General features: G+C 41.8%; 1 protein-coding gene across 1 annotated transcript in view; it reads left to right on the forward strand.

Moving 5' to 3' along the window:
* The first annotated feature begins 6,965 nt into the window (after nt 1–6,965).
* Nucleotides 6,966–25,816, forward strand: part of LAMB4 (laminin subunit beta 4) — a 42,494-nt gene continuing 23,643 nt past the window's right edge. Inside the window, exons 1-17 of the mRNA XM_071552611.1 lie at nt 6,966–7,055; nt 7,921–7,954; nt 8,570–8,632; nt 9,855–10,012; nt 13,109–13,244; nt 15,030–15,103; nt 15,724–15,912; nt 16,075–16,138; nt 16,656–16,870; nt 17,663–17,783; nt 18,451–18,639; nt 19,234–19,413; nt 20,830–20,939; nt 21,412–21,491; nt 22,466–22,616; nt 23,552–23,683; nt 24,377–24,562. Of these exons, the coding sequence (XP_071408712.1) occupies nt 8,599–8,632; nt 9,855–10,012; nt 13,109–13,244; nt 15,030–15,103; nt 15,724–15,912; nt 16,075–16,138; nt 16,656–16,870; nt 17,663–17,783; nt 18,451–18,639; nt 19,234–19,413; nt 20,830–20,939; nt 21,412–21,491; nt 22,466–22,616; nt 23,552–23,683; nt 24,377–24,562 (2,019 nt within the window). The 5' untranslated portion in view covers nt 6,966–7,055; nt 7,921–7,954; nt 8,570–8,598. The remainder of the gene's footprint in view (nt 7,056–7,920; nt 7,955–8,569; nt 8,633–9,854; nt 10,013–13,108; nt 13,245–15,029; nt 15,104–15,723; nt 15,913–16,074; nt 16,139–16,655; nt 16,871–17,662; nt 17,784–18,450; nt 18,640–19,233; nt 19,414–20,829; nt 20,940–21,411; nt 21,492–22,465; nt 22,617–23,551; nt 23,684–24,376; nt 24,563–25,816) is intronic.

Genomic DNA, 25,816 nt, shown 5'->3' on the forward strand with positions numbered 1-25,816 from the left:
AGCTTTCCCAGTTATTTCACCCTGCAGGCAGGCCTTTCTGAAGCTTATGCAGCTTCCTCAAGTTTTATTCATTTCAGTCTAAATGTACTTTTTCTGATTTCTAGTTATTTTGTGCTACTTTTGTTTTCCAATTATACGAGAAAGAAAACATTTCTTCCACCCAATGAAGTAAGGAGAAAGAAAAGTGATTTCACTCTGCTCACTTTTACGAACAAAAATTAATTTAAATGAATCAAAAGTATTTTATTCCATATCAATCTGAAACATAATATTTAAATTTGAAGTTCTTGTAAAAAAATAAGGAGAAACTATGAGGGTAGATTCCTTTCAGACACTTGTAGTTCAGGTGCTTTGCAGGATGGTGGAAAAGCTGGTTTCACTTTGTGCTTCTGACTGAAGGACCAGAGCCAGTGGCTCCTATGGAAGCTGTAACCATGGGGCTTTTGTGGCTCTGCAGTGGGTGCTCTTGCTGCTGCTGCCACTGCAGTTGTCCTCCAGTGTGCAAAATCTTCTCTCCACTGTTTTCTCAGACTGAAGCTGTCATCCTCCTGTCTGTCAGGTTCTCCTCCTGAAGATCTCAATTTCCTAGTTTTTTGAGGGGAAACTTGTGGAATTGACTGTTTTCCCTTTATTTCTTGTGGTCTCCTAGGTTGGGATTTTTGTTTACTTACCCCTCAAAAAAAACCCCAAACATACATCTGAGTTCCCAAAGGGACTACAGTGTGGAAGGTTTCTGTATTGGTAAGAAAATGTTTCTGAGCCAGTGTATTGGGTTTGCATGGCCAAGTTTTGGCAGCAGTGGGGCTACATGGGTTGCTTCTTTGAGAAGCTGCTGGATTCCTGCATGTCCAGTAGAGCCAATGCCAGCCTGCTCCAGGATGGACCCACTGCTGGCCAAGGCTGAGCCCATCAGGAATGACAGTAACGCCTCTGTGATAACATATTAAAGGAGAAAAAGAGTTGTTGTGCAGGTGTTGCAGCCAGAGAAGAGCAGTGAGAACACGCAAGCAACTCTGAAGACACTAAAGTCAGTGCAGAAGGAGGAGGAGGAGGAGGTGCTCTGGGAACTGGAGCTGAGGCTCCTCTGCAGCCTGAGGTGCAGACATGGTGAGAGAGTTGTGCTCTGGCAGCCAATGGAGGGCCACGAGAGTGCAGAGATCCACCTGCCGCCCGTGGAGGAGCCCAAACCAGAGCAGGTGGATGCCTACAGGAGGCTGTGACCCCATGGGAGGTCCATGCTGGGGCAGGGTCCTGGCAGGGACCTGCTGACCTGTGGGGAGAGGAGCCCATGCTGGAGCAGGTTTTCCTGGGAAGACTTGTGACCCTGTGGGGGGGACCCATGATGGAGCAGCCTGTGCCTGAATGACTGCACCTTGTGGAAAGTGACCCCCATTGCAGCAGTTTGTGAATAACTGCTGCCTGTAGGATGGACTCAAGCTGGAGAGGTTCGTGAAGGACCGTCTCCCGTGGGATGTATCCCATGAGGAGCAGAGGGAAGGACTCCTCTCCCTGAGCAGTGGCAGAAACAACCTGTGATGAACTGACCTAACCTCCACTCCCTGTCTTCCTGTGCAGCTGAGGGGGAAGAAGGGAGAACTTGGAAAGGAAGGAGAGGTTGGGGAAAATTTTTTTTATTCTCCTGCATAGGTCCTGTTAGTAATAAATTTAATTAATATTCCCACTGTGTGTCTGTTTTGCCCATAATGGTGATCAGTAAGTGATCCTGCCTGGTCCTTATCTCAACTCATGAGTCCTTCATTATATTTTCTCTTCTCTGTCCACTTGCACGGCGAGTGAGAGAGTGGTTTAGTGAGTAGCTAGTGTTCAGCCAGGGTTAACCCACTACAGCCAGTGGGCCACAGAGGTTCCTCAAGGGCCAGAGAGATTTTCTGAGCTCAAGATAATTTCTAAACAACATCACTTTAACCTTTGCAGAAGAATTTACTTTAACCTAGGGAAAACTACTTGGGATAATTTAGGCTGACAAGTATGGAAAATCTAATAATAGGGATTTAAAACAGAGCATTGCCACAAATTTGCACAAATAGGACAATCTTTTCTTAGCACTTTCAGCAGTACAGAAACCATTAGGAGAATAAGAGCACTGTTATGCTTTATTAACAGACACTAGAATGGAAAAAGCTTTCTGGTGAGAAACTTCATTATTCTGTTGCAGGGTAGTCATTGTCATATGAAAAACTGTTGCAGTCGTCCTAGTTCTGTGTATATCATTCTTGTACAAATTGTACTTTGAAGCTGTAATAGAATTATAAACCCTGGCTTACAAAGGGGTTTCTTTAGTTATTTATTTGTTTGCTAAAATATAGCTTGATATTTTAAAACAAATTATTATTGACATTTTAAAAGCATACAGGTAAATCTAATTTGGCAACTGCTCTTCAGGCTGCTTGAGTCAGTTTGTTGGCAGAGTGTTTTGTGTACTTTGCAGTTTGTGTTTCCAAAAAAATCTTTGGTCAAATTTTCTTTTAAAAAACCTTTTTTTTTTGTCACTATCATGACACACCTTGGCTTGAAACAAGAATCAGTTCTATGAGAAGCAAACCTTTCCATTTCACTGAAACAGTGAGATATGCAAAGCAAATATTAGCTTTTAAAAGTATTTTCGAGCTGTCTTATATGCAGAGATTTAGATTATTCCCAGTAAAGTCATCAATATAAATATAGCTTCTCCTAACTCCTGCAACTCTGATGTAACTCTCCCTCTCTAATGGATACTCTGTTTTAGAAGAGAAAATTTACATGGTTAATTCCTATGGTTATGGAGTTTACATATATATATATATATATCCTCCAGCACTTCCATTAAAGCCTCAAAATGCAGTTTTCCCCTCATAGTCATTGAGGAAACTTGTATGTGGACTTAATGGGGCCAAATAAAGCCAGTAACCCAGAGCATGTGCTTAGGAGGGTAAATCTGCTTTCCTTGGGATACTTTCCCTTTGTTCCCCTGTGGAAGGTTGGCAGGGACAGCAAAGTGCCCTGGGCTGCTGTGGGTGACAACAGCCTGTAGGAGCAAATACTCCAGGGTGAAGCACTTCAGTCTGGGTCTTTGTTGTTGTCTCAAAACCTGTAGGGAAGCCAACAGAGGTTCTCCAAACAGCTGTGCAAGTCTTGCCATGTGTAAGAAAAGACCAGGACAAGCCAAGGGACGAGAGTTATTTGTGACTCCCCAGACTGAACATCCCTTTGCATTCCCACCTGGAGGGTAGTGGCTTCACCAGGGAGATGCCAGTTCCATAGGCTTTTGCAATTTACTTTTCACATAAAATAAATTATAACCAGAAAAATGTATATAAAAGCTCACCATAGCTATCCTGGCAATGTACAAAACAAAGAGCAGGGCTCTAGCTCAAGGCCTGAAGAGCCATGGTTACTGACACAAGGGGGGAAAATTTATCCCAAGGACTGTGGTAAGGGAACAGGCCCTTTGGGGAGTGCATCCAAGGCACTTGTGTGAGTTCAGCTTCACCATATGGCTGTGCTGGTCTAACAGCTCCACAGCTGGTGCTGTGGCTTCAGCTGATGTCCACACACCTGACATCGATGCTACAGTGTCTGATCCCATGGAGCATGGCACTGATGGGCACAGTCCCAGGGCATCCGGATGCAGTGGCCAGAACTGGGTACTCACAACAGGGTTTGTCAATAACAGGCTTGATCAAAAGTGAAGCAGGCTTGAGGTTCACACAGGAGGCTTAGCTGGGAGGGTAGAAGATGTAGAGGGGCAGAGGCAGCCCTGGAGACCAGACTGCAACATCTTGTGAAGGTCGGAAAAGTTCTTCTGCTTTCTTTTCCTCTTATGAGTCTTCAGTTGTTTATTCCTGAGCATATCCCTTTTCTTTTTTTTTTTTCCTTTTTTAGTTATCTCTGCTATGCTTTCATGTGCAATAATCCATTTTTTCCTCTTGAATTTAGGGAAGGATAACTATTTCTGATTAACAGGACAGCAAAGCAATGAAAAATCAAGAATTTCAAGCACTTACGTTTATTAATGTGAGAAGGTTCCTAGAAACAGCCTTGTCCTGTTGTACTGCATGAACTTAGCAGGTAAATGAGACATGAGTAAACATAAGACTGTACAAGGTATGTGACAGATTTTTTATCCTACCACTCATACTGCTGGCTTGGAAGTGTCAGAACTTTACAAAATAACATGAAATGTATCTTGGATATACGTAATTTGACTGACACTTTGAAAATCACACTGATGTTTTTAACGAATCCACTCTACTTTTTTCATCTTTAGTAGCTATTACTACCATCAGCAGTGCTGTGCCTGCCAGGGAGATCATATTTTAGTTGAAACTGCATTTCTTGTTTGCAGTGAAAAACTCAAGTACTTCAAACCCCTGATTTGCACACAAAACATGAAGGACACCATGGGGTGCTGTGACTCTTATAAAATAAAGAAATTCCTCATAAATTATAAGTAGACTTGACATTGAGTTGTGGAGAAGTTCTTTAAAAATAATTATTAATTATTAAATTTAAAAGCAGCCATTTGCTCCAGGATGCAACATATGGAGGATCAGCCAGCCTGTGGGATGTGGAGGTGAGGAGGCTGGGCAGTAGGGTGGCCTCCCTCTCCCAGCACACCTGAGCTCCATAGCATATTCCTCTGCTGTCCTTAGCTCTCTCCTAATCAGATTTATCAAAAAAAAACCCCAAAACCTTCACTTATTTAATTGTAAACATATGATGTATTCTGTTTGTATTATGCAGTGTTACATTATACCACTATGTAGAAACCTAAAAAATGTAGTCTTTGCCTTTGAGAAAGTACATTTTAAATGTAAGAGATGTTTGAAGAAATGAGAACAGAAACAAAAGAGGGTAGAGAGAAATGTAGCGAGATCATTTTGCTTTGCAGACCATTAGATTTGATTTAAGATTTTGGCCATGGGTGGGATTCATCTCAGAGCATTTTAATTGCCTAAAGTACACAGGCATCTGTTCTAAGCCAGGGCGCTGGGCTGCCCCTAACCAAAGGAAAGCAGCAGATACCTCCAGAAGAGAATTTATCCCTTTAAGTGTCTAAAGAAGGTGGTAGGATGGACTCTGTAGGGATGCCTGTTTTCTCCATTGACGCAAAGGAAGCCCAGGTGATTCTTTTAGATTAAATACTTACTTTTCACATGGCAAGGGTAATCCTAGGCTCAAATAATTTTATTTCTTATTGAAAATTTAAAGTGGTGTTTCTACTCCTGTCCTCTTCCTTCACTGCAGGTTGCTGTCTGTGAAGGGAGTATATGTTGCTGTGCTGGCAATTCCTGTCCTTTCTGTATATTGCGGATGTGCCTTGGGCCTAAGAAATTACAACCTTTGGACCTGTGATGACTTGAAAAATCACACACCAGTGCTATCTACCCTCCAGCCAGCATGGGACGAGTGATGCATTATAAATCCAGATCCTTTACCAGTGGAGAGATTAAAGAAGCAAGAAAGAAGTTTCTTAATCCCTGCCTCAAGCAGTTTAAAAACTTCTTGCTTGGGGTCCTACATAAATCAGAACATAGGACTGGTTATATTCTGCAAATAAATCTTCCTTGATATTTACTTCTCACATAACTTTTCTATAACAAATTCTGAATTCCCTACCATATATGTTAATAAAATGTCAACCATTTTATAATTTAGTAGCATCATAATAAGCATAGTATCTTCAGTCGTATGTCACTCTTTCAGACAGCATTTGACATACTGCTTACACATAAAAAGTAAAATTAATATCTTAATATATCATTTAGTCTTTGATTTCTTAATACTCTAACCCACTACATATAAACCATCTGTAAAATAATTAATCATGCATGAGTGGAAACCAAATGCATATTAAATTAACCTGAAAAAAAGTCTCTCACAAGTAATTACCACATGCATTTGAGGAAAATAATTTCAAAAAATTTAAGTATCAGAATTATTTCTGCTAGAGTGAACAATCATAGTAATGGCAGAGGACACTTAGCACTGAGCATTGCAATAGGATTAAAGAACACATACCTTTTTTTACCAAAAGAGTAGGAACTACCAAAAGAAAAGCAATGATTAATTTATAAATCATATTTTGCACAGATAGAAAACCTTCTGCTTATGTGATGACACTTGATGGACTATCATAAATTAAACCTTACAAGCAGTTGGAGGAGAATTGGTAACAAATATATCACAACAATAAATGTGTATCAAGACAACCTGCAATTTCGGAAACTGGAATCACAGTGCCACAGCTTTCAACAAAGACACCAAAAAACAGTAGCCAGTTCTATGTATGAGTTGGTGAACACCATTCTGGAGCTGCTTCATCACTGCATTTCCCACAACTATGCCATAAGCCACACAGCCTGCCCTGCGCTTGCTGCCAGGGACACTTACAGGCAAAGCTTGTGCTAAAATGCAAAGCTGTGACTTAAGTTGCCATGTTGTCTTTAGCTTTAAATTGAGAAAAATCTAGTGCTCACAGCAATGATCCAGAGCTTGAACTAATTCGATGTTGGCTCGATATTCCACATAGGTGAGATCACAGCTGTCTGGTAGGCAAGTTTACAGTCACCTCAGAACCCCAAATCACCCCTTCCAGACCATTCAAGGCCTTCTGTGTGGGGCCATCCTTTCTAGCCTGTGTTCAGATAAACCAGTGCCACTAGACTTCTTATGTTGAGTAGCTGTAAAAACTTTGATGTGTACTTTCAAACCAGACCAACTAAATAGATGCTTCATTAAACAACAGATAGTGTTGTTTGCCAGCACTTTAAGAATCCCAGCCTTCTGTTTTCAGTTGCATGAACTTTTTCTGCCATGAACTTAACCTGTCACAATTATCTTTCAGTGAACATATTTGCTGATGCCAGAAGCAGAAGGAGTTCACAAATCAAGCTTTTGACAGGTTGCAGGCTGGGTCTCATTCTCACCTACACCCTGGTGCCTCGGGGGACACGTTCTCTCCTCCAGCTGAAGCGCAAAGGTTTGCCTTTGCTTGCTTCCCTCAGTGAGTTGTGCTCATTTCCAGCTGCAACACTTGGCTGCCTGGAACCCAGGTAAGACCTCTTCAGTATTTAATTTTCCTCCTAAGGATAGAATTAAAGTATGTTGGGAGGTTGCTCATCCTTGTTTCTCTGTTAAAAGGAGTCATATTTAAAGAATATCCTTGGTATTGAATGTCATGGTGCTAGGGTAGGAATTGGGATGTGTAACTGCCAAGAACACTCTTACCTTGGATGCCTGTATTTCACTACAGTGCTGTTACAGTGGTTGCAGTTTAAATCATCTCTGTCTATTATTCTGACAGAGTATAAACTTGAAGTCCAACACAGTGTGAAAACGTTCAGTTTTGGCTTGGACAGTGGATCTGGGGCTAGCTCTCTCTGTAGCTAGGGAGCCAGGCACAGCTGCATGGGTGCTCACCAGCATCATTTACCTGTCAGATGCCAGGCTCTCTGCAGGTGTGGCAGGTGAGAGTAGCTGAATCATCATAAAAGCCTGGTGATCCTTGATAGCTTTCCCTCCCTGTGGCTGCTAAAGTACTCATCTAGGTATGGCTGTTGTGTGCTGTATAGAGCTGTGTGAACCAAGCCCACATGGAGCCAGTAACATCTGAAATGCTTTGATTGCCTTTGCTTACGTTATTCCTACTTTGGGGGGGTGTTTCATCTTAGCTCATTCATCACAGCCACAGAGATATGAAAATGATGAGCAAGAACAGAGCTGTGAAGTGGCACTTTGGGCATGCTCCTACAGGGATGCCTCAGCAGCCAGAGCTGCTTCAGGGTACACTGGTGCCTACAGATGGAGAAAGAGGTGGAAGGTGCAAAGATGGGATTAGGTTTGGTTTGGGAGTCTACTTGGTGGGAGGATGCTGGGTTGTTTTTTTATACCCATGGCTGCCTTTTGTTCTTCCAATAGAGGTTTTGTGTTGACAAGTTCCACTTTCCTCCGGGTAAGTAGGAAGAGGAAGGATGGCACAAGACCATAATGAACCTCCCTTGGGTTCATGCTGAGGTTCCCCTATGTAAGTCTTTTGCATTGACACTGCCATTACCTGATTTTCGTCAACACACTTTAAGACAGTTATATCTTGTCTCTGACAAAACTCACAGAACCTGCCATCAGGCATTTCTAAGTAGTGTCTTCATTAGGGCCTGTGTCTTTGTTTTAAGTTAATAAAAAGAAACAAGAACCTCCAGAGAAAAAATGAGATCTCTGCAAACAGCCCTGCTGAATCTAGTTAGGATTAAGTCACTTGTATTTGAATATTACATTATTTTAGCTGATAGCATTCTGGTTTTATTTTACAGTAAGTATGAATGTTTTCAGAGAATACTCTGAAAGCCTTTATGAGGTGTCCCTCTCTTTCATCCCAGTTTCAGTGCCAAAATTTCCAACATAAGAGATCTTTATCTAGAAATAAATCAAAGCCAGGGCTTTCTTTTAGACTCTGTATTTGTATTATAGCTCTGTCACTTCAGTAAGGGCTGGGTCTGGGTATCCCTTTGTGCAAGGGGTGCCCTGTTAGAGCAGAGCACCAAGTGACCCACCAGTTCTTCTCTTGCAGTGGTGCCAGTTTGAGTTTCACAGAGAGGCATGAGGCTAGGATTGGCCATCCTGATACACCTCAGTAAGTACAGATGCTACAGTTACTCAGGCCAATTTTGAAATATTATCACATGATTATGTATCTCTCCAAGAGTTTGCTAGAGTGCTTCTTTTAAGAAAACGCTATTGAGAAACATGGCAGTGAGTCCTTATTCCTCACTCTCCTACCAAGGACCCACGAGCAATATGAAAGCTTTAAATGCAAAGAAAAGTTACATGTTGTAATTGACTCTGATCAGGTCCCAAGAGGGGCAATCAATATCTACTAATGAATAATGTGTGTGGATCTGTATAAATAAAGAGAGCTGGCTAACCAAACACAGGCATTGCTTTGCACCTAAAGAGTCAAGCATCTCATCATCTGAATTATAGCCTGAGCCACAGACTGAAATCTGGCCGTCAAATCGGGCTGTATTTTCACTGTTGTAATTGCATTACCATTTCTAGTGTTCTGTGGGATCTTCAGGTGTCAATTGTTGGAGTTAACTGCTCCTTTCATAACAAGTTGAGCCAAGTAAAGCTGAACAGATAAAGCCTCCAAGGTACCTATTCCTGTTCAGGATTTCAGGACAGAACTTGTTTAAAAGGACAAGCCCTCTAAGGGAAGTTTTAATATAATGGGGGAAATATTTAAAGTTGTTTGAGACAAAATAAATTAAAAAGTCCGGCAATTGTTTACAGAATTCAGAATTACTCTGTTTAATTATTAATGACAATTCAGTGGGGTCTGAACTGAGGGTTCTAGCACTGGACTAGGGATTTGTTGCAAATTAACAGATAAAATGAGGGACCTCGATGTCACTCTTGGTCTTGGATCCACTGATATCCATCACTTGGAAATCAACAGAAATCAGCAGAATTAATCCAAATCTGACTCTGCTCACAGAGTCAATTGAAATGCTTATGATTCTGCTGTAGGAATGCTATCAATAGGTATGCCAGAGTAGGAAACATAAAACATTTTTGTTCATGGCAGATTGGCATTTCTACTGAAAAATAATGTGCTGAAAATTTAAGTTTTATAATTGATTTGCAATATGTTAGCTATGTTTTTTATGATTATTTTGCAGCAGGTGTATTCATTACCAAAGTTCTTCAAAAAAGGTGTTACAAAGGACAAAAATAGTTCAGGCAAAGGATAATTTAGTTTTCTGCTGGTGTTGGGATTTTACTGATTTTGTCTAGAGAATACTGCTGGGTATTTGAAACAGTTTAATCTCTCTTTGATCTTCTTTTGTGCTCAGTGTTGATAAGACCCCAGCATGCCCAGCATGACTGTGATGCTGGGCCCTGCCACCCGCCTCTTGGGGACCTCCTCCAGGGTCGGAGCAAGCAGCTGACAGCCTCGTCAACCTGTGGGATAAACAGCCCTCAGAAGTACTGCATTATAGGCTACCTAGAGGTTGGTTTCCTCCTTCTTTTTTTAATTAGCTAACTCTGCTTACTAACTGTATTCTCATCTGTACAGGGAATTTGCCCAGACTAGGAAGTTTCTGTGGGAGTTGTCTGAATAATCATCAGACTGTGACACAAGTCTGATGGAAGGCTGTGCCATGCTGCAGCACATATGGAGGGTTTGGCAGCAAACAGACTCCGTGGTGATGTGTAGCTTTGCAATGGGGAGGAACATCCCTGAGATGCACAGGGATTGAGGACAGGGATTTCTGAAGGAGCTTTGCTCTGCAAGTCTTCCTCCCACTCATACCTCAGAAGTGAAGACCATGGTTTGTGTGTGTATGAGTGCTGGAGGAGTCAGGTCCCACAGGCTGCAGGTGCTGCCTTGGTGGACCTTCACTGCAGGACATGTCCATGCAGTGTTGAAACCTGAGAGAGCCTGTTAAGAGACACCATATCTTCTCATGTCTTTTGATCTGCAATGAGACCAGTGTTTCTGAAAGCATAAAGCTGTCTCTGAAAAGGGAAGACCCAATGCTGTAGTCCAGTCTTTGGCCACGTGGGTGGTTGGCAGATTCAAGATGTGGCTGGTGAGAGGGATCCCTCTCACTCTCTGGCCACAGTGATGGGGGGGACCAATGTATGGGAGCTTTGTCAGGCAGAAATGGGAATTCCCCTCCTGTGCATCCTGGAGGACTTGGTCCCACTGAGCTAATAAATTGTCACAAATAGAAATATTTTCTTTAAATAACAGCTTAGGCTGAAGAGGAAGTTAAAATACAGTTTAATTTCTGAGCAATTGAAAATAATTACAGTTTGTGACCTTCTGGCTAAATGGTGTGACAGATTTCCAGAAATGGCACTGGCACTGCTCCAAGTTGCATGTTGTAACCACAGGTTTCTGCAAAACGTAAATACCTCTTTGCTGAAATACCCTGAATCATCTTTCTGGCCCTTCAGCTGGATGCTTGCCTTTTAGTCTTGCTTTTTATGAGGAGATCAAAGAGCAATAAAAAATTAATATTTTCACTTGCCTGTACTCATCCTTTGAATTATGTAAATACAAACTCATGAAAAGGAGCAGCTGTTCAGCAATAATCCCTGTGATTTAATGCTGCTTCAACATATCTTGACCCCTGGTGGCTGTCTCCTGAAGAGGGTGAAAACTGCAAATCTGCTTTGAAGAGCTCAAAAGAGAGAGACTTATGCTCTGGCAGTGTGTTCTGTTCCATCAGCCTGCCTTAAATGTGTGTATCACCTATAGTGTATCAGAGTCCTCCTTGATTCAATTCACTTTCTCACCAGCGTATTTTGAATGCTTTGCTGGAGGCAGGCCAGGAAGCTTTGCATCACTCATCTTGTAACGCAAAGTTCTTCCTCCCCCAGTTCCCCTCTTGATGGCCTGCATCAGGCATCATGACAAGAGCAAACCCGACTTGTGAAAGTGGGTATTAGTCAACATGGCAACCTATCAAGAGCCAGGACTCAGTTAGGATGTTTTATTGAAAAGTCATAGGGAAAAAAAATAGAATTCAACTGCTTTGTGTTTGAAAAGAAGCACTGCAAATAATTTTCCATCTTTAATACGTCTTTTTGTTTCTAAATGTAGGTTAAGTGTTTTTTAGCTCTGTGATTGGATTTACTCCTTACACATGTTTTGAAAGGAAAAGAAAGGGGACTCAGCATTGAAGAGAGTAAAAAACTGGCACTTGAGAGGCAGATGGGACCTGGCAGACATGTCTGGTATGGACATACCTGCTAGTCCTTTGGAGCAGATTTTTATGGAGCAATCTTAAACATAAGTTAACCAAGTATTGTATTGTATGCATCTATACAAACCAAGAGCAAGTGCAGTCCTGCGAAGTGTTTTCTTACCAGAGCTTTGTGAAATGAGATGACAGGGTATTTTTTGTATTTCTCTCTCATCTTCTAAATTGGATATTCATATACTTGTCAAGTGTGTTATAGAATGGCTGAATATTTATAATAATGTTTAAAACACATGAATTGTACCATACCTGCAAATCTATAGCTAGCTATTTATTTATTTAAATGTGAATAAAGTTCAAGTGATTTAATAATACAAAGATGTACCAACCATTCCCAATACTTCTCTTTGGATCTTGAGTATGCCAAGTGGAATGCCTCTCTATCCATCTTCTTCTGGGTTGTTTCCAGCCCAGCTCCTGCCACTTTCTGTTTTCAGGAGCATCCCTTCCAACCTCCCAGTTGTGGGCACTGAACCCTCCTCCTTCATCTCCCTCTGGGGTGCAGTGTCATCCACTCTTCTTCCTGCCAGCATCCCTGCCAGCCAGGCACACAGCTTGGGCATCATCTTCTGCTGTGGCTTATCCTTGAGTCCTCGCACTCAAGCTCTGCCCGAATCTCATGGAGTCAGTCTGTGTAGTATATCCACCCCTCTCCACCCTACTTCCTTGGGGCCCTGCCAGCTGTGATCCTGTGGTGTTCAGGCTGTCCACATGGCTCAGCACAGGACACGTCCCAGCCCAACATGTTACCTTTGTCACCTTTCCTTAGTGTCCCACTCAATCTCTCACTTACCACCTTGAATAGTAGCTCCTTACCATTATTATCAAATCCCTTTTGCAGACAAAAGCCTCTCATTTAGAACTGAGATATTTGCTAATCATTGCTGCCTTCATTTTCTCCTTGTAACATTTTAAAACAAGACCCTTTTACACTTTTGATATCCAGATTTTCCTCCTTTTGGTTTTAAATTTCTGCAGTTTCCCTATACCTACAAAATGTGCTGACAGCGGTCAGAGGGTTGGTGTCAGCCCAGATCAGCTACTTACCTTGTACCTGCTCTTACTGATATACCTTCTCCACAACTGCAAAAGTGTAATTTTTATGGACTACCTATGGCAGACAAAGACCAACACTTACTTTGTGCATACTCTGTGCATGTGATGGTTTTCTTGGACTCATCCTTTGTATATGAACACTTGAGTGATTAAAAGCACAGGCACCCAAAGCAATATGACAGATTCCAGTCATTCAATGGCATAAATATGTGTACATCCACCTGATTTTTAGTGAAGAGACAAAGTTAATCTTTTATTCTGCTCATTTTGTTTTCTAGGCTGAACAGAAGTGCTTTCTCTGTGATTCCAGATACCCATATAATCCCTATACCCAGCACAACAGTCACATGATTGAAAATGTTATCACAACGTTTGAGCCTGAGAGGAAACAGAAGTGGTGGCAGTCAGAAAACGGTAAGTTTCTTTGAGAAAATATTACTTCAAAATGTTGCCATGACATTTCTTTGTGTAATTGGCATTCACCATATTGCTTTCACAAAGAGATGAAACAAAACCACATCTGTTCTTTGATTCAGTAATACTGAGTGATTTAAACCCATTTGTGTTTAACAGTATAGGATTTCAAAAAGTCTATTTTTCTATGGACAGGCTTTAAAGCACAATATCTCCAAGAGGTGGCCAGAGGACCTGTGGCAATCCATGGGGATGCATGAAGACCATGTATTTTCCACAGAGTGTCTGGCTTTCAGAGAAATATGATTTGTAGCAAAACCCACATTTATCTGCAGATATAATGTAATGACAATGTGTAAAACACAAATAACCCTTTAAAAATAGTCTAAAGCACTATGCTAGGAGCAATAACATTTAATCTATCTTATTTGACATCCAGTGAATATGTAAAAAATGTTGGACTGAATGGAAATTAAGCTATGGAAAAAGTAAGGTAATACATTACCTTTGTTTTGAGTATCCAGCTGAAAACTTATAAACCTTGTTTTTTCATGGAGTTTAGCAAGGATCTGTCACTAACTTTGGACACCACTGCCAATAAGGCTGTGGGCCAGCTGTGAGAGGAGCTTTCCTTGTTCTGATGACTAAGGATTTTAGTATATTTTGTAGATTTTTGGGATTACATAACTTACGTGGATTCTCCTAGGTTGTTCTCATCTTAGGTGAGTTACTAAAGCTCTTTCTCATGGATTCGTGAGCTTTCTCATGCCCTGCCAAGGCCATGTGTTTGTGAGAAACCACCTATAGATAGTATGAAGACAAAACACAAGAAGAAGGCCTGGAGGTTCTGGAACTTTTCCAAATGGTAGTTCCGAAGACCCCTATGGGTGGGAAACAGAGGGAAATGAGAGTCATGGTTGGTCTCATATGTTAATTGCTGGAGAAGTTATAAAAGCTGTAACATCCCTAGTCATGGGTGTGCATGTCTGTGTGCATGTGTGGGCCTGTGCATGTGTGTGCACAGACCCTGGGTGTGCACCTTGAAACCTTTCAATAAAGGTATACCATCTATCTTTCTCCGTTAATATTGTTCCTGAGTGTCTATTTCCACAGGAACTTAGGCTATCAGGCAACAGTTCTCCCCATCTTTCTTCTGAAGTCTCATGCACAGCCTGGTCAGCAGGAGCCCTGGGATGCTGCATGCAGATGTGAACAATAGGGATATTGGCTGAGCTCCTGTAACTCTCTACAGAGAATGTATGAATTGTGGAGGTTTTTTCAATACTTTTTGCAGTTTTGGAAGATGTCTAGTGTAGTAGCTCTGCTCATGACAAATTTCAGGTCTGGCAGTATAGAAAGGTTTAACAGTTCTCTTTAACATGAAGGATCCTCACAGTGTTATTGAATTTCTTTTTTTCCCCCTTAGAAATAAGTAAATTATTTGAATATATTTTAAAAAAATTAACCTGACTGGATAGAGAAACACATAAACCCAGAACCTTACCATCACCATCATTTACCATCTGAATTATCTGAACAAGACCTTTAACCACACTGTGCAGTCTCAGTGACTTTCAGCGTTGCCACTGACAGTGCCAGGAAGGCAGCACATGGTATTGCCCCAGAAAGAGCAGTCCAGCCACACGTCAGGTTTGTACACAGGGTATGCCCTAAGGAGTCTAACTGCTGTGCTGGAAAAGGCATCTTTAAATTCCCCATGGGAAAACTGCCTCACCAACCCCTTCAATGTATGCATTGTGCTCCTCATTGTCCTTCTCTTTTCAGGCATTGACCAGGTCAGCATTAGATTGGACCTAGAAACTTTATTCCAGTTCAGCCATCTTATCCTGACCTTTAAGGTACATCTTTTACCAGAGCTTTTATGTAATGTTATACACTAATTACTTAACCACAGGAATAAATTGCTTAGAGAGGCAGTGAAAGCTCCATCTTTAGCGGGTTGTAAGAACAGATTAGATAAACACCTGTCAAGTATGGTTAAGTTATAGCTGATCCTGCCTTAGGGGAGGAGGATAGACTGATTAGCTTCCTATTCATATGCCTTCTGGTCCTATTTTCTATAAATCTGAGAATTAAAGCTGAAAAAATAAATAGCAAAATTAAACTAAAAATTTAGGACATATCTGAACTGTTGTTGCTCTTTCTTCTTGTGCATATCCATTATGATCCAGATGGCTACATTTTTTTTTTGTTTTTAAACAAAATTCCTACATTGTTATGGCAAACTCTTATTTCGAAAGTAATCTTGTATCTATATGGAATGTTAGCCTTCCCTTTTGCCACAGAGAGGTTCTAATGAATAATCTGGCTTTTTCACTAACCAGCACAGTAGTAATGTTATGAGCCTACAAGATCCCAAACACAAAATTTTACCAACCACCAAAGAGGAATATCAGTATAACAACCCCTGAGATGTTTTACCAATGCCTGCTTAAGAATATTGAAATGTTTCTTGCAGACATTTCGACCTGCAGCAATGCTGGTTGAGCGCTCTACTGATTTTGGTCAGACCTGGAAAGTGTTTAGATATTTTGCACATGATTGTGCAGCTTCTTTTCCCAACATCTCTTCTGGTCCAGCAAAAAGTGTGGGAGACATCATTTGTGATTCAAGATATTCAGACATTGAGCCCTCCACTGAAGGCGAGGTATTGCCAAGTGTCTGTGTTTGTATGAGTGCAGATCATATGTGATTCTTTTACTGGAGCTGAAGGTCTCTTGTCTGTATCTGGTAAAGGCAGGGGCCTGTCATTTGATCTTTTTGGTGTGTGGTCATCCCATCTCTACAGCTGCATCTATTTGTTTTGCAGGTTGTTTTAAAAGCTTTGGATCCAAGCTTTGAAATAGAAAATCCATATGTGCCCTATATCCAAGGTATGGACACTACCTGTTTTCTCCAGAGATATTTTCTTGGTATTTTTTGCTTTGTACACTGAAAGGGTCAACAGTTCAGCTGGTGTAAGTCAGTGATGTTGAAAATTAGGTACCTAGAGATCTTAGGGTGACATGTTTTAATAAATAAAATGGGGCCAGTCTTGTTCTTTAGCCCCTGAGGGCAAATGGTAAAGCTCTACAAAGCTGATCCATGTAGCTAAAGTGTCTTTCCTTCCAGAATCAGGCCCAATCCTTACTGCTTTTTGGGAGCAATCCCAGAGCTGTACATGAACCCATGAGTCCAGTGGCTGGGAAAATGCAGAGCCATACCAAGGAGGGTGCTATTGCTTACCCAGCTGTCTGGCACTGTACACATTACTGGTCTTGGCCAATATCAGATCATTTCCTTTATTTCTTCACTGTGGCAGAATTCCTGAACGACTGATCCAAGCTGAACATTTCATACTGTTCATTTTAGAGTGAGCTTGGGCTCTTGATCTCTCTTCTTTCCTTCCAGAGCTCATTACATTGACAAACCTCAGGATCAATTTTACTAAACTCCACACGCTTGGGGATGCTCTGCTTGGAAGAAGGCACAGTGATCCCCTTGAGAAGTACTACTATGCCATCTATGAAATGGTTGTGCGGGGCAGCTGCTTTTGCCATGGCCACGCCAGCCAGTGTGATTCCATGCAGAATCTGCGGGGAGATGTTTTCCATCAGTCTGGGATGGTGCGTCATCAATGGTCTCTCCAAAAAGGGCAGTCCCTACCTGGTATTTTATGAGAAGGAAGAGATGCAGGGAGGGAGAGATAGAAAGATTTCTGATAATGTTTGGATTGACCACTTGCAACTGCAAATTCTTTAATGTTTCAATGCAGATTCTTCCTTTAAAGCCCTGGTTTGGAACGCACAGAAGCTGTCTCTTTTTTTTGGCACTAGGGTGGTGTTTCAAAAGCAACCAGGACAAGACATGTTGATAATTGCAGCAAAATACCAGAGCTGTAATGGTGCAAATGTAATGCAGTAAGTAGCCTATGGTGTGTGCAGGCTTGAATGGTCACTTGTTGGGTGCATTCCATGCTCCAGCTGGGCTTGGGGGCTCTGCAGTGGGAAAGAAGGCATTGGCACAAAGAATAGCTGATAATACAAAGCTAACCCATGAAAAATGGATTATTAAAAATTCCAGGCATGTGATTGCAAATTCTTTCCCTCTGAGAACAAGAGGTTTTTCTCCTGGAAAATATGTGTCTCAATATGAAGATGTAGGCAAAGAGAGAGAGAAAGTAAAATGTTAAAGTCTCCTTTGGTATCCCTATAAGTATTTTTCCTCTAAGTGTTGCTCAGTGGCTTTAAAACTATTTGCTTAAATTTTGCAGGTATTCTCCAGACCTTTTACTCAAATAATTGAGAATTGTGTCAGCTGAGGGAGCCAACGAGCTTTGAATTTTTCTGAACTTGCTGGCGTACCTTGAGCAGATCTCTCCTCTCCTCTTTCCTTCTCTCATTCTCACTGTGTTGCAGGTCCATGGGAGATGTATCTGCCACCATAACACTGAAGGCTTGTCTTGTCAAAGATGTAAAGATTTCTACAATGATGCTCCCTGGAGGCCAGCTGAAGGGACAGAAAATAATGCTTGCAAACGTAACTCAAACATGGTATTTTCTGTTTTAATAGCTGGGAGTGGATGTAGCACAATCCCAGTCCAATGCACAATGGGATGACCAGGATTCAGGGAGGGAGACTTTTCCATGCCTCATCCAGAAAATAGGTGCTGTGCTACCTTACAAGTAGAACTGTTTCATATTTTTCTTTAAAAAACAAAACAAAACAAAACAAACAAAAAAACCCAAAACCTAAAAGAAAAAACCACAACCAACAAAAAAAACATAGGGGAAAAAAGCACCTAATGCAAAAAAGATCATTCATTGATTTGCACAGGGTCTTTCACATGAGTGAAAGAATTCCGACAAGGCTAAATTATTTATTTCCACAATAGTTAGTAATGTGGAATATACAAGAATAATGTATTAAGATCTGTAACAGATATTCAGCTAAAGCTTTCTTTGGTGAAGCCATATTCTCTGCTGCATATCAGGCACAGTCTCCTGCATGGAGACTTTTCCAAGTTTAGGGCCCAGTTCTGTCCTAAGACTCCAGTGTTTTCCCCCAGCTGTAACGCACAAGGCCTGGGAAGCTATAATCCTTTGGGGCACTGAAATCATACAAGTAACCAGTAACCCTGTGTAAACAATAGACAACAGTGGTGGTCAGACCACAACACGAGTCATGCTGTTTGTTTTGGTTTCAGGTTGTAACTGCAATGGCCACGCCAGCAGATGCCACTTTGACATGGCCACATACCAGGCCAGCGGTGGGGTCAGCGGTGGGGTTTGTGAGGACTGTCAAGACAACACCACTGGGCAACACTGTGACCGGTGCAAACGTTTCTTTTACCAGGATCCACTCAAAGTCATCTCAGACCCTCAGCCATGCCTCCGTAAGCTTCCCTTTTCAGCTTCTCTAAGAATGACACAAAACAGGGTGGTTCTGGTTCTCTGTTTGGAACCCTGTGGCATCCTGGTACTTAAATGTTCCTACGGTTGTAAAAATGTTACCAAGCCTGTAACACCCAAACTGCCTTAAAAAGTAGCTGCATGACACTATTCTCAAACCAGAATTGCAGGAGGACCTGTATATTCTAATTCGTTGCTAAGTTCAGAAATCCAACAGAGCTATCATCTTCCTTGAACGACATCAATATAAATATAAATTGCAGCAGTGGTGTTGATTCTGTGACCTTGAGGGTTTACATAAGAGGTACGAAATTATGCGAGGATTAATAACTTTTGCTAGATACCTGCCATATGCAAGAAAAGTAGTCTTTCAGACATGAAAGCCCTTCTTCTGAAAGATGAGCTAAATTCAGCATTAACAAAGGATGGGGGAAATGCATGGAATGTAATTGTAGCAATTAATTGGCATTAAAAGTCCTTACGAAGCCAAAGGAGGATTACCAGCAACTCTAGAGTTGCACGTTCATGCTTATATCTAAATGTGCTTTTTTTATGTGTCTCCTTGACCTTGCCTGTAGCATGCAACTGTGACCCAGAGGGTACATTGCACAACGGTGCCTGCGAGAGTCACACAGACCCCGCCCTGGAAACGGTCGCGGGCCGGTGCCCGTGCAAGGAGAATGTGGAGGGTGCTCGCTGTGACAAGTGCAGGGCAAACTACTATGGGCTGAGTGGCAGTGACCCCCTGGGCTGCCAGCGTATGTAAACCACCTCTTTTATTCTTCTTTCCAAGCCATTTTTAAGACAGAGATAGTTGAATGCACAGATGCACACACTAATGCACTACTTGAGTCACAAAATACCCAGTTGCATACAATAATTTAATGTCAATGTCATTTAATGTTTCTGGTGCAGCACCTGAGACCGAAAAGATGCAAAATCACTTTCAGAATGCATAGTATACTGTCATAGATCAGGCTGTTGTTAATAGAAGAGTTGTTAAATATGCAATTTAATTGAAAAGGGAGATTAAAACAATCAACATTATTTTAGCATCCAAATTAGTATAATCTCATGAAGTTCAACAAGGCCAAGTGCAAGGTCCTACATGTGTGTCAGTGCAATCCCAAGCACAAGTACAGTCTGAGAGGAAAATGGATCCAGACTAGTCCTGGGGAGAAAGACTTGAGGGTGTTTGTGGGCAGAAAGTTCAACATGACTCAACAATGTGCCCTTGCAATCCAGAAAGCCAAATGTATCATGGACTGCATCAACAGATGTGTAGCCATCAGGTCAAGGGAGGTGATTCTCCCACTCTACTCTGCACTTGTGAGACCCCACCTGGAATACTGCCTTCAGGTCTGGGGTTTACAAGAAGGGTGGAGGACTTTCCACAAGGGCGTGTGGGGACAGGACAAGGGAGAATGACCTTAAGCTGAAGAAAGGTAGGTTTAGTTTAGGTATTAGGAAGAAATTCTTTACTGAGAAGGTGATGAGGCACTGGAACCAGTTGCCCAGAGTTGGTAAACTCTATCTTTGGAAGTATTCAAGGCAAGGCTGGCTGGGGCTTTGAGTAACTTGCCTAGTAGAAGATGTCCCTACCCATGGCAGTGAGTTTGGAACTAGATGATATTTCAGGTCCCTTTCAACCCAAACCATTCTGTGATTCTGTAATTCTATGAAGGGTGCATGAAAAGCCACAGCCAACCAGTTAGGATATTTGGACTCTGCAGTGCAGTGTCAAGATGGCAGGAGCTGCTGCCTTGCCACAAGAACTTCCAGCCAGCCATTCCTCTGAGAGAGGCTTTGCTGAAAAACACATCCCGCCCCTCCCCAGGCGCTCTGTGGGTTTGTGAGCACGTTATGCCCACACCATGGCCCTCAGCCGCATGCAATGACTGTGCAGTGCAGACCAGCACAGAGCACATGGCAAACCACTGCACAGGACTTCTGCCAGTGCCCCTGCTCCCCGCCCAGAGAGAGGCCTACCCAAGGAAATGGTCCATTTCCCAAGGGCAGTCTGAGGCCTGCAGGGTTCCAGGGCATGTACATCTGCAGAGTCTGTCTGGAGGATGGAGACTGCCTGTCACACTGATGCCACATCTAAAGCAAATGCCAGTCCTGCTGCCGTCACCGGAGCCTGCAGAGGTAACCACACATTTCTGTCCATGCAGCCTGCAACTGTCATCCCTCTGGCAGTTTGCCCTTCTCCATCTGTGATCCTGCCACAGGACAGTGTCTCTGCCAGCAGTTCACCACGGGGCAGCGCTGTGAGAATTGTCTTGTACGTACTCAGGTTTTGTTATTACTTTTGTATGTGGTTTTGGAAGTCTTCTCACCCACCTCACACCTATTCATTGCCAGAAAATTGAAAAAGAAGTAAAAATTCAAAATAATTTTACAGCTGTGTACTCCCATTCTGCATTGACACATCTGGTTCTTTTTCACAGCTCGCAAACATTTGTGCAATTAAACTGCACTGGGAGAGCACTCCCAGGAAGGAAAGGAAATGCAAAATCATGTCCTTGGGCCATCTTTGCTGTTTACATAGCAATTTCCTTGCACAAATGGGTAAATATCTGACTCTTGCAGTGTCTGAGCACCCATGCTAACCGATAGGAGAAGCAATCTCCTATGGCCAAGCACAGGCAGCAGCACAGTAGTGCTCCAGAGCACTGTTCATCCAGCAGAATGAGTTCTGTTTTGTGTTATATACTTAAATATTTGACATTAGAAAGTCTTTCTTTTTATCCCAGGTAGGATACTGGGGTCTTGGCAACAGCTTGTATGGCTGTTCTCCCTGTGACTGTGATATTGGTGGATCACAGAATAACTTGTAAGTTAAAGTTCTTCAAGTTCTTTCCTAGTTTTAATTTCTATAGACTCTTAAGCTAGATTTTCTGATTACGTTAATACGGTTTCAGTACAGATGGAAAAATAGACTGTAATTTAATTTCATCATATATGAACAGAGTAAGGTTGGGTTGGGATTTTTGAAATTTACTTGTGATAAGAGGATTTACCTTGGAAGCCAGCTTTGAATCAGTTTGAGCCAAGATGTGTTTAATACAAAATATAAAATGGATGACTTAAGCGAACCAGAGACCCTAATATTAATAGAAATTAGAAGTAAGTTAGAAGTGACATTTTAAACTTAGCTTCCCACATCTTTAAATGCTAGGTTGTTTGGGGTTTTTTTCTGTCTCCTGTTCAAAATGTATACTTTTAGAAGCAAGCTTCGTTTCAGTTGAGCTCTCCTAGAAGTCTATTGGGCAGGGTTTTTCACTACTGCTATTAGACTTCAGACATAGAAACACATAGTCTGATGCTGTAGAGTAGCTCCTTATGAGCAGGTAAATCACCTGGTGTGTTAAACATGACTGTAAATATATGAAAACTTCCACATTCACATCAAATCAAAGGTCCTTCAATTATGTCCTGCCTCCATAATTGTGGGTGACAGGCAATTAAGAATCAAGATAGACTGATAGTTATAGAAGCAGATAAAAGAAATGGAGTCAGGAACAGATAGTAATAGATGATCAAGAAACAAAAGGATCAGTGCTTCAGGTGTGGAACAGAGAAAGACAAAGCATGTCATGTCTCCAAAGGGATGGAACAGTAGCATTGAATAAATCCAGCATCAGAAACAGAGAGGGTGGGTAGTAGGAAGAAGTTTAATAATGGAGGCAATCCAGCAATCTGAGAAATGAAGCAAAGCTGGAACAAGGGTGGATCTGAGCTGCCCTCTTGCTGTGAGGACACAACTGTGCCACACTGACATCCTCCCTTTACCAACCTTTGCTGCAGGTGCTCGCCAAAGGACGGTCAGTGCAAGTGTCTTCCCAACATTGTGAGCCGCCAGTGCAATGAGCCAGCTCCAGGTTACTTCTTTTTGCCCCTGGATTATTACATTTATGAAGCTGAGCATGCAAAGCCCCTTTCTGGCTCTGCACCCCTGGTAGGTTGTTGGGGTTTTAGGTGTTGTACTGAGAGGGGATCCATGTGGTGGTGGCACAGGAGCCAATGCTAAGGAGAAGAGCCCTGGCTTAGGGAGGAGCTGGGGGGTTCTTTAGCAGGGAAATGCAAAGCAAGTCCCTTGATCATCCTCAGTTCATCTTTGTTTTTCATGGACATGACTATCCCATAACTGTGGCTGTTACAAAGGGACAATACCTACGATGTGGTGTGACCTGCAAAGCTGCCCTTGCTGCTTCTCAAAGGTGGGCTGGTCTAGCATGAATTAGAGAAAAAAAAAATTCATTTGAATTATAGGAAGTGTTTAAGTTGCCAACAGCTATAATGAACTGCTATATTTCTGGGAATCTCCAGATAGCAAAGAATCAAATTACTCTCTGCTTCACTGCACTCATCCTGCTGCCTTATATAATGGCACTGATTGTAGCCCAATTTCCTCAAGAATTTGGCATCCATCTATAATGTTTTTAGAAAAATTATTTTTATTTACTTTTTCCCCTTCAGCATGGGGGTAGTTGTTCCCCATGCAGAGTTCAAGTCTGGAATGCATCCCTTCCTCTGCCTATGCTTTTATTAACATTTGTTCTCTGACATGTTGTCCAGAAGCTATAGAGAAGAAATAATAAAAGATGTTTATTTGCAGGTCACATCCACAAATATTTAGCTATAATCACAACCAGTAATCATCCTACAGTCCAATAATTGAATGGAAAACAGATGTCTAAGGCATAGGTTATGAGAGAAAGTGCTTGTTAATTTTAAGGCACTGAGGGAAAAGATTTTCCAGCAAAGCTGGGCCATAGTTTAGAGTTTCACCCAACAGAGAACTGAGCTTGTTTTAAGAATGTGAATTTTCTTTTAGCTGCTTACCTATCCTTCAACATTGTTGAGACAGTGCTGCTCCTTGTTATTTCATAGGTTAAACCAAGCACTCTTCCAAGGTGTGACATCTACTTACAAAAGCAAGGCTATGAGTTCATGATTGAAAATGGAAAGATTGTGTTGAACAGGAACAAGAAACGAAATGTAAGAAAATCTGGACTGGAACAGGTAAATTGGTACTTGAGTAGTTACTTAAGTTTACACCAAATAATAAAATTTTATTTTGTATCAAGGGGCAAGGAAATGCCTGAGCATATGGGATTTGCTGTCCTAGGCATTACAATCCTGACACAAAGTAAATCAATTTTTTTTGCTACACAGTTGGGCCAGAGATTTTATAATGCACACTGATAAGTTTCCTCTGCCCAATGCCATTGTAGACTCAGCTTCAATGAATTTTTAGAAGAGTCCTTGTGAAAGTTATTATTTTTTTTAACTTGCAAGACATTTCCAACATATTTCATTTTCCAACAATTTTGCCAAGACATTACCTCCTGCACTTAATTGCAATCATTGTAAGTATTTATTTATTCACCTTATAATGAAGAGTCCAGCCATGTATGAATTCAAGTTTAATCTGTTTAAGGTGAATGTTTTCAGATGCCAGATGTTCAGAGGTTGGTGGATTATTCTAGTCCCTCTCACTGCTGTTGTTGCAAAGCTGTAGGAAGCTTTTCTTCACGTGTGATCCTAAACATCCTACATATGGGAGAGTTCTTAGATGGTCAATCTGGAACTTGTTCAGAAAATGTGACTAACTGATGGCCAAAATGAGTAAACAATAAGGCAAAAATATTTACTTTTTTTTCTGATTTTTTTTTTTTTTGTAATTTGACTCAGTGAGTTATTGTGTCTTTGCAGGGTGTGATGCCATTTGGACAGGACTCTGTTCCGACGGTGATTTTCAGGCAGCCCAGTGCTGGTCGGGCTGTCACATGGACAGGACCTGGCTTTGCCCGCGTTCCCAGTGGAGCTGGGCTGAGATTCTCCATCAAAAACATTCCCTTTGCTATGGACTTTGATATCACTATTCGTTATGAGCCTCAGGTACATGTGATGTCTCGTGTGTCTTGTGATACTGTGATAGATGCAGGGTCTACTTTGTCAATAATAGGATGAAGAACTTGTCATATTCTTTATAATTAAAATTACTTGCCTTTTGACCAAGTAACAAGTTGCCTTACCAACCAAGTAACCTGTCCTCCACTGATCCCCTTATCCCTTTCCACTAAAATATGGAAAATTAGCTCTACAAATGTTTTCTAAGTATACGCCATGATTTCACCTTCTGGATGTTTCTCTTTTGTCACCTTTGCTTGGTTTGCACTTTTGCTCACAAATCAAACCCATGGAAAATGCAGTTCCTTTAGATGAGCACCCTGTATTTCTAGCTGGGATTTTTGGGGGCAGGAAAAGGTGCACAGGCAGAAGTCATCAGAGTAGATATTTATCCAGGGCTTTTGCAGGCATCCAGCTTCCCAGTTGCTCCAGCTGGGCTCTGAGTTGTGTGAAAATTGTAGGAAAACAGCCAAATTATTATTTTTTGCCTGGATTAGATCTCCAATCATGAAGACAAATCTTGGAAAATTAGTTAATCCAAATCTGGTTATCCATATCTCCAAAAACACAGGCAAGTGTTTTCTTGATACCAGCTTTTATATATACCTTACTCTCCTGCTTTGCAATTCTCTGGGACAGTCTCACTACTTGAGATTATCCCCCTGTCTATTGTATTCTGTTCTTCCATTGTCACTCTGAGGCAAGCAAAACTCCCATGTCTTAAAACATGGGAACAATTTTTCAGTGGGCTGGTTTGATGTAGCTTTTTCCGTCTAAGGATTGAAGAGTTAAGTTTTAAATACATCTGTTGCACAAACTTTTATGTTTGTTATTCCTTATTAGATACATGAAAGGCAGTTAAATGCCACCCTGACACCCGATCCGGTCAGATTTCGGAAGCTCAGCAGGGTCAGCCCTGGTTAGTCCTTGGATGGGAGACCTCCTGGCAATACTGGGGACTGTAGGTTCTAGTCCTGAGGACTTCACTGTCACCGTCCAAGCTCGCTCGGCCGTGTTAGATGAACCTGAGGAGTTAAAGGGTGGGGCCAGTTCTGCACACGCTGTGCCTCACCTGAAAAATTCACTGTGCGGGCTCGAAGGGCACACCCATGTAGGGAGAGCCCTTCCCAAATCTTCCTTTGCGAAGCCGAGCCATGAGATACGTGAGGAGGCAGCTAATGAAGGATATCTCCAGAATAACACTGTGCTAAGAAAGGAAACAACTCCAATGACTTTAACAGA

This window comes from Pithys albifrons, chromosome 3 (genome assembly GCF_047495875.1).
Source record: "Pithys albifrons albifrons isolate INPA30051 chromosome 3, PitAlb_v1, whole genome shotgun sequence".
NCBI lineage: Eukaryota > Metazoa > Chordata > Aves > Passeriformes > Thamnophilidae > Pithys > Pithys albifrons.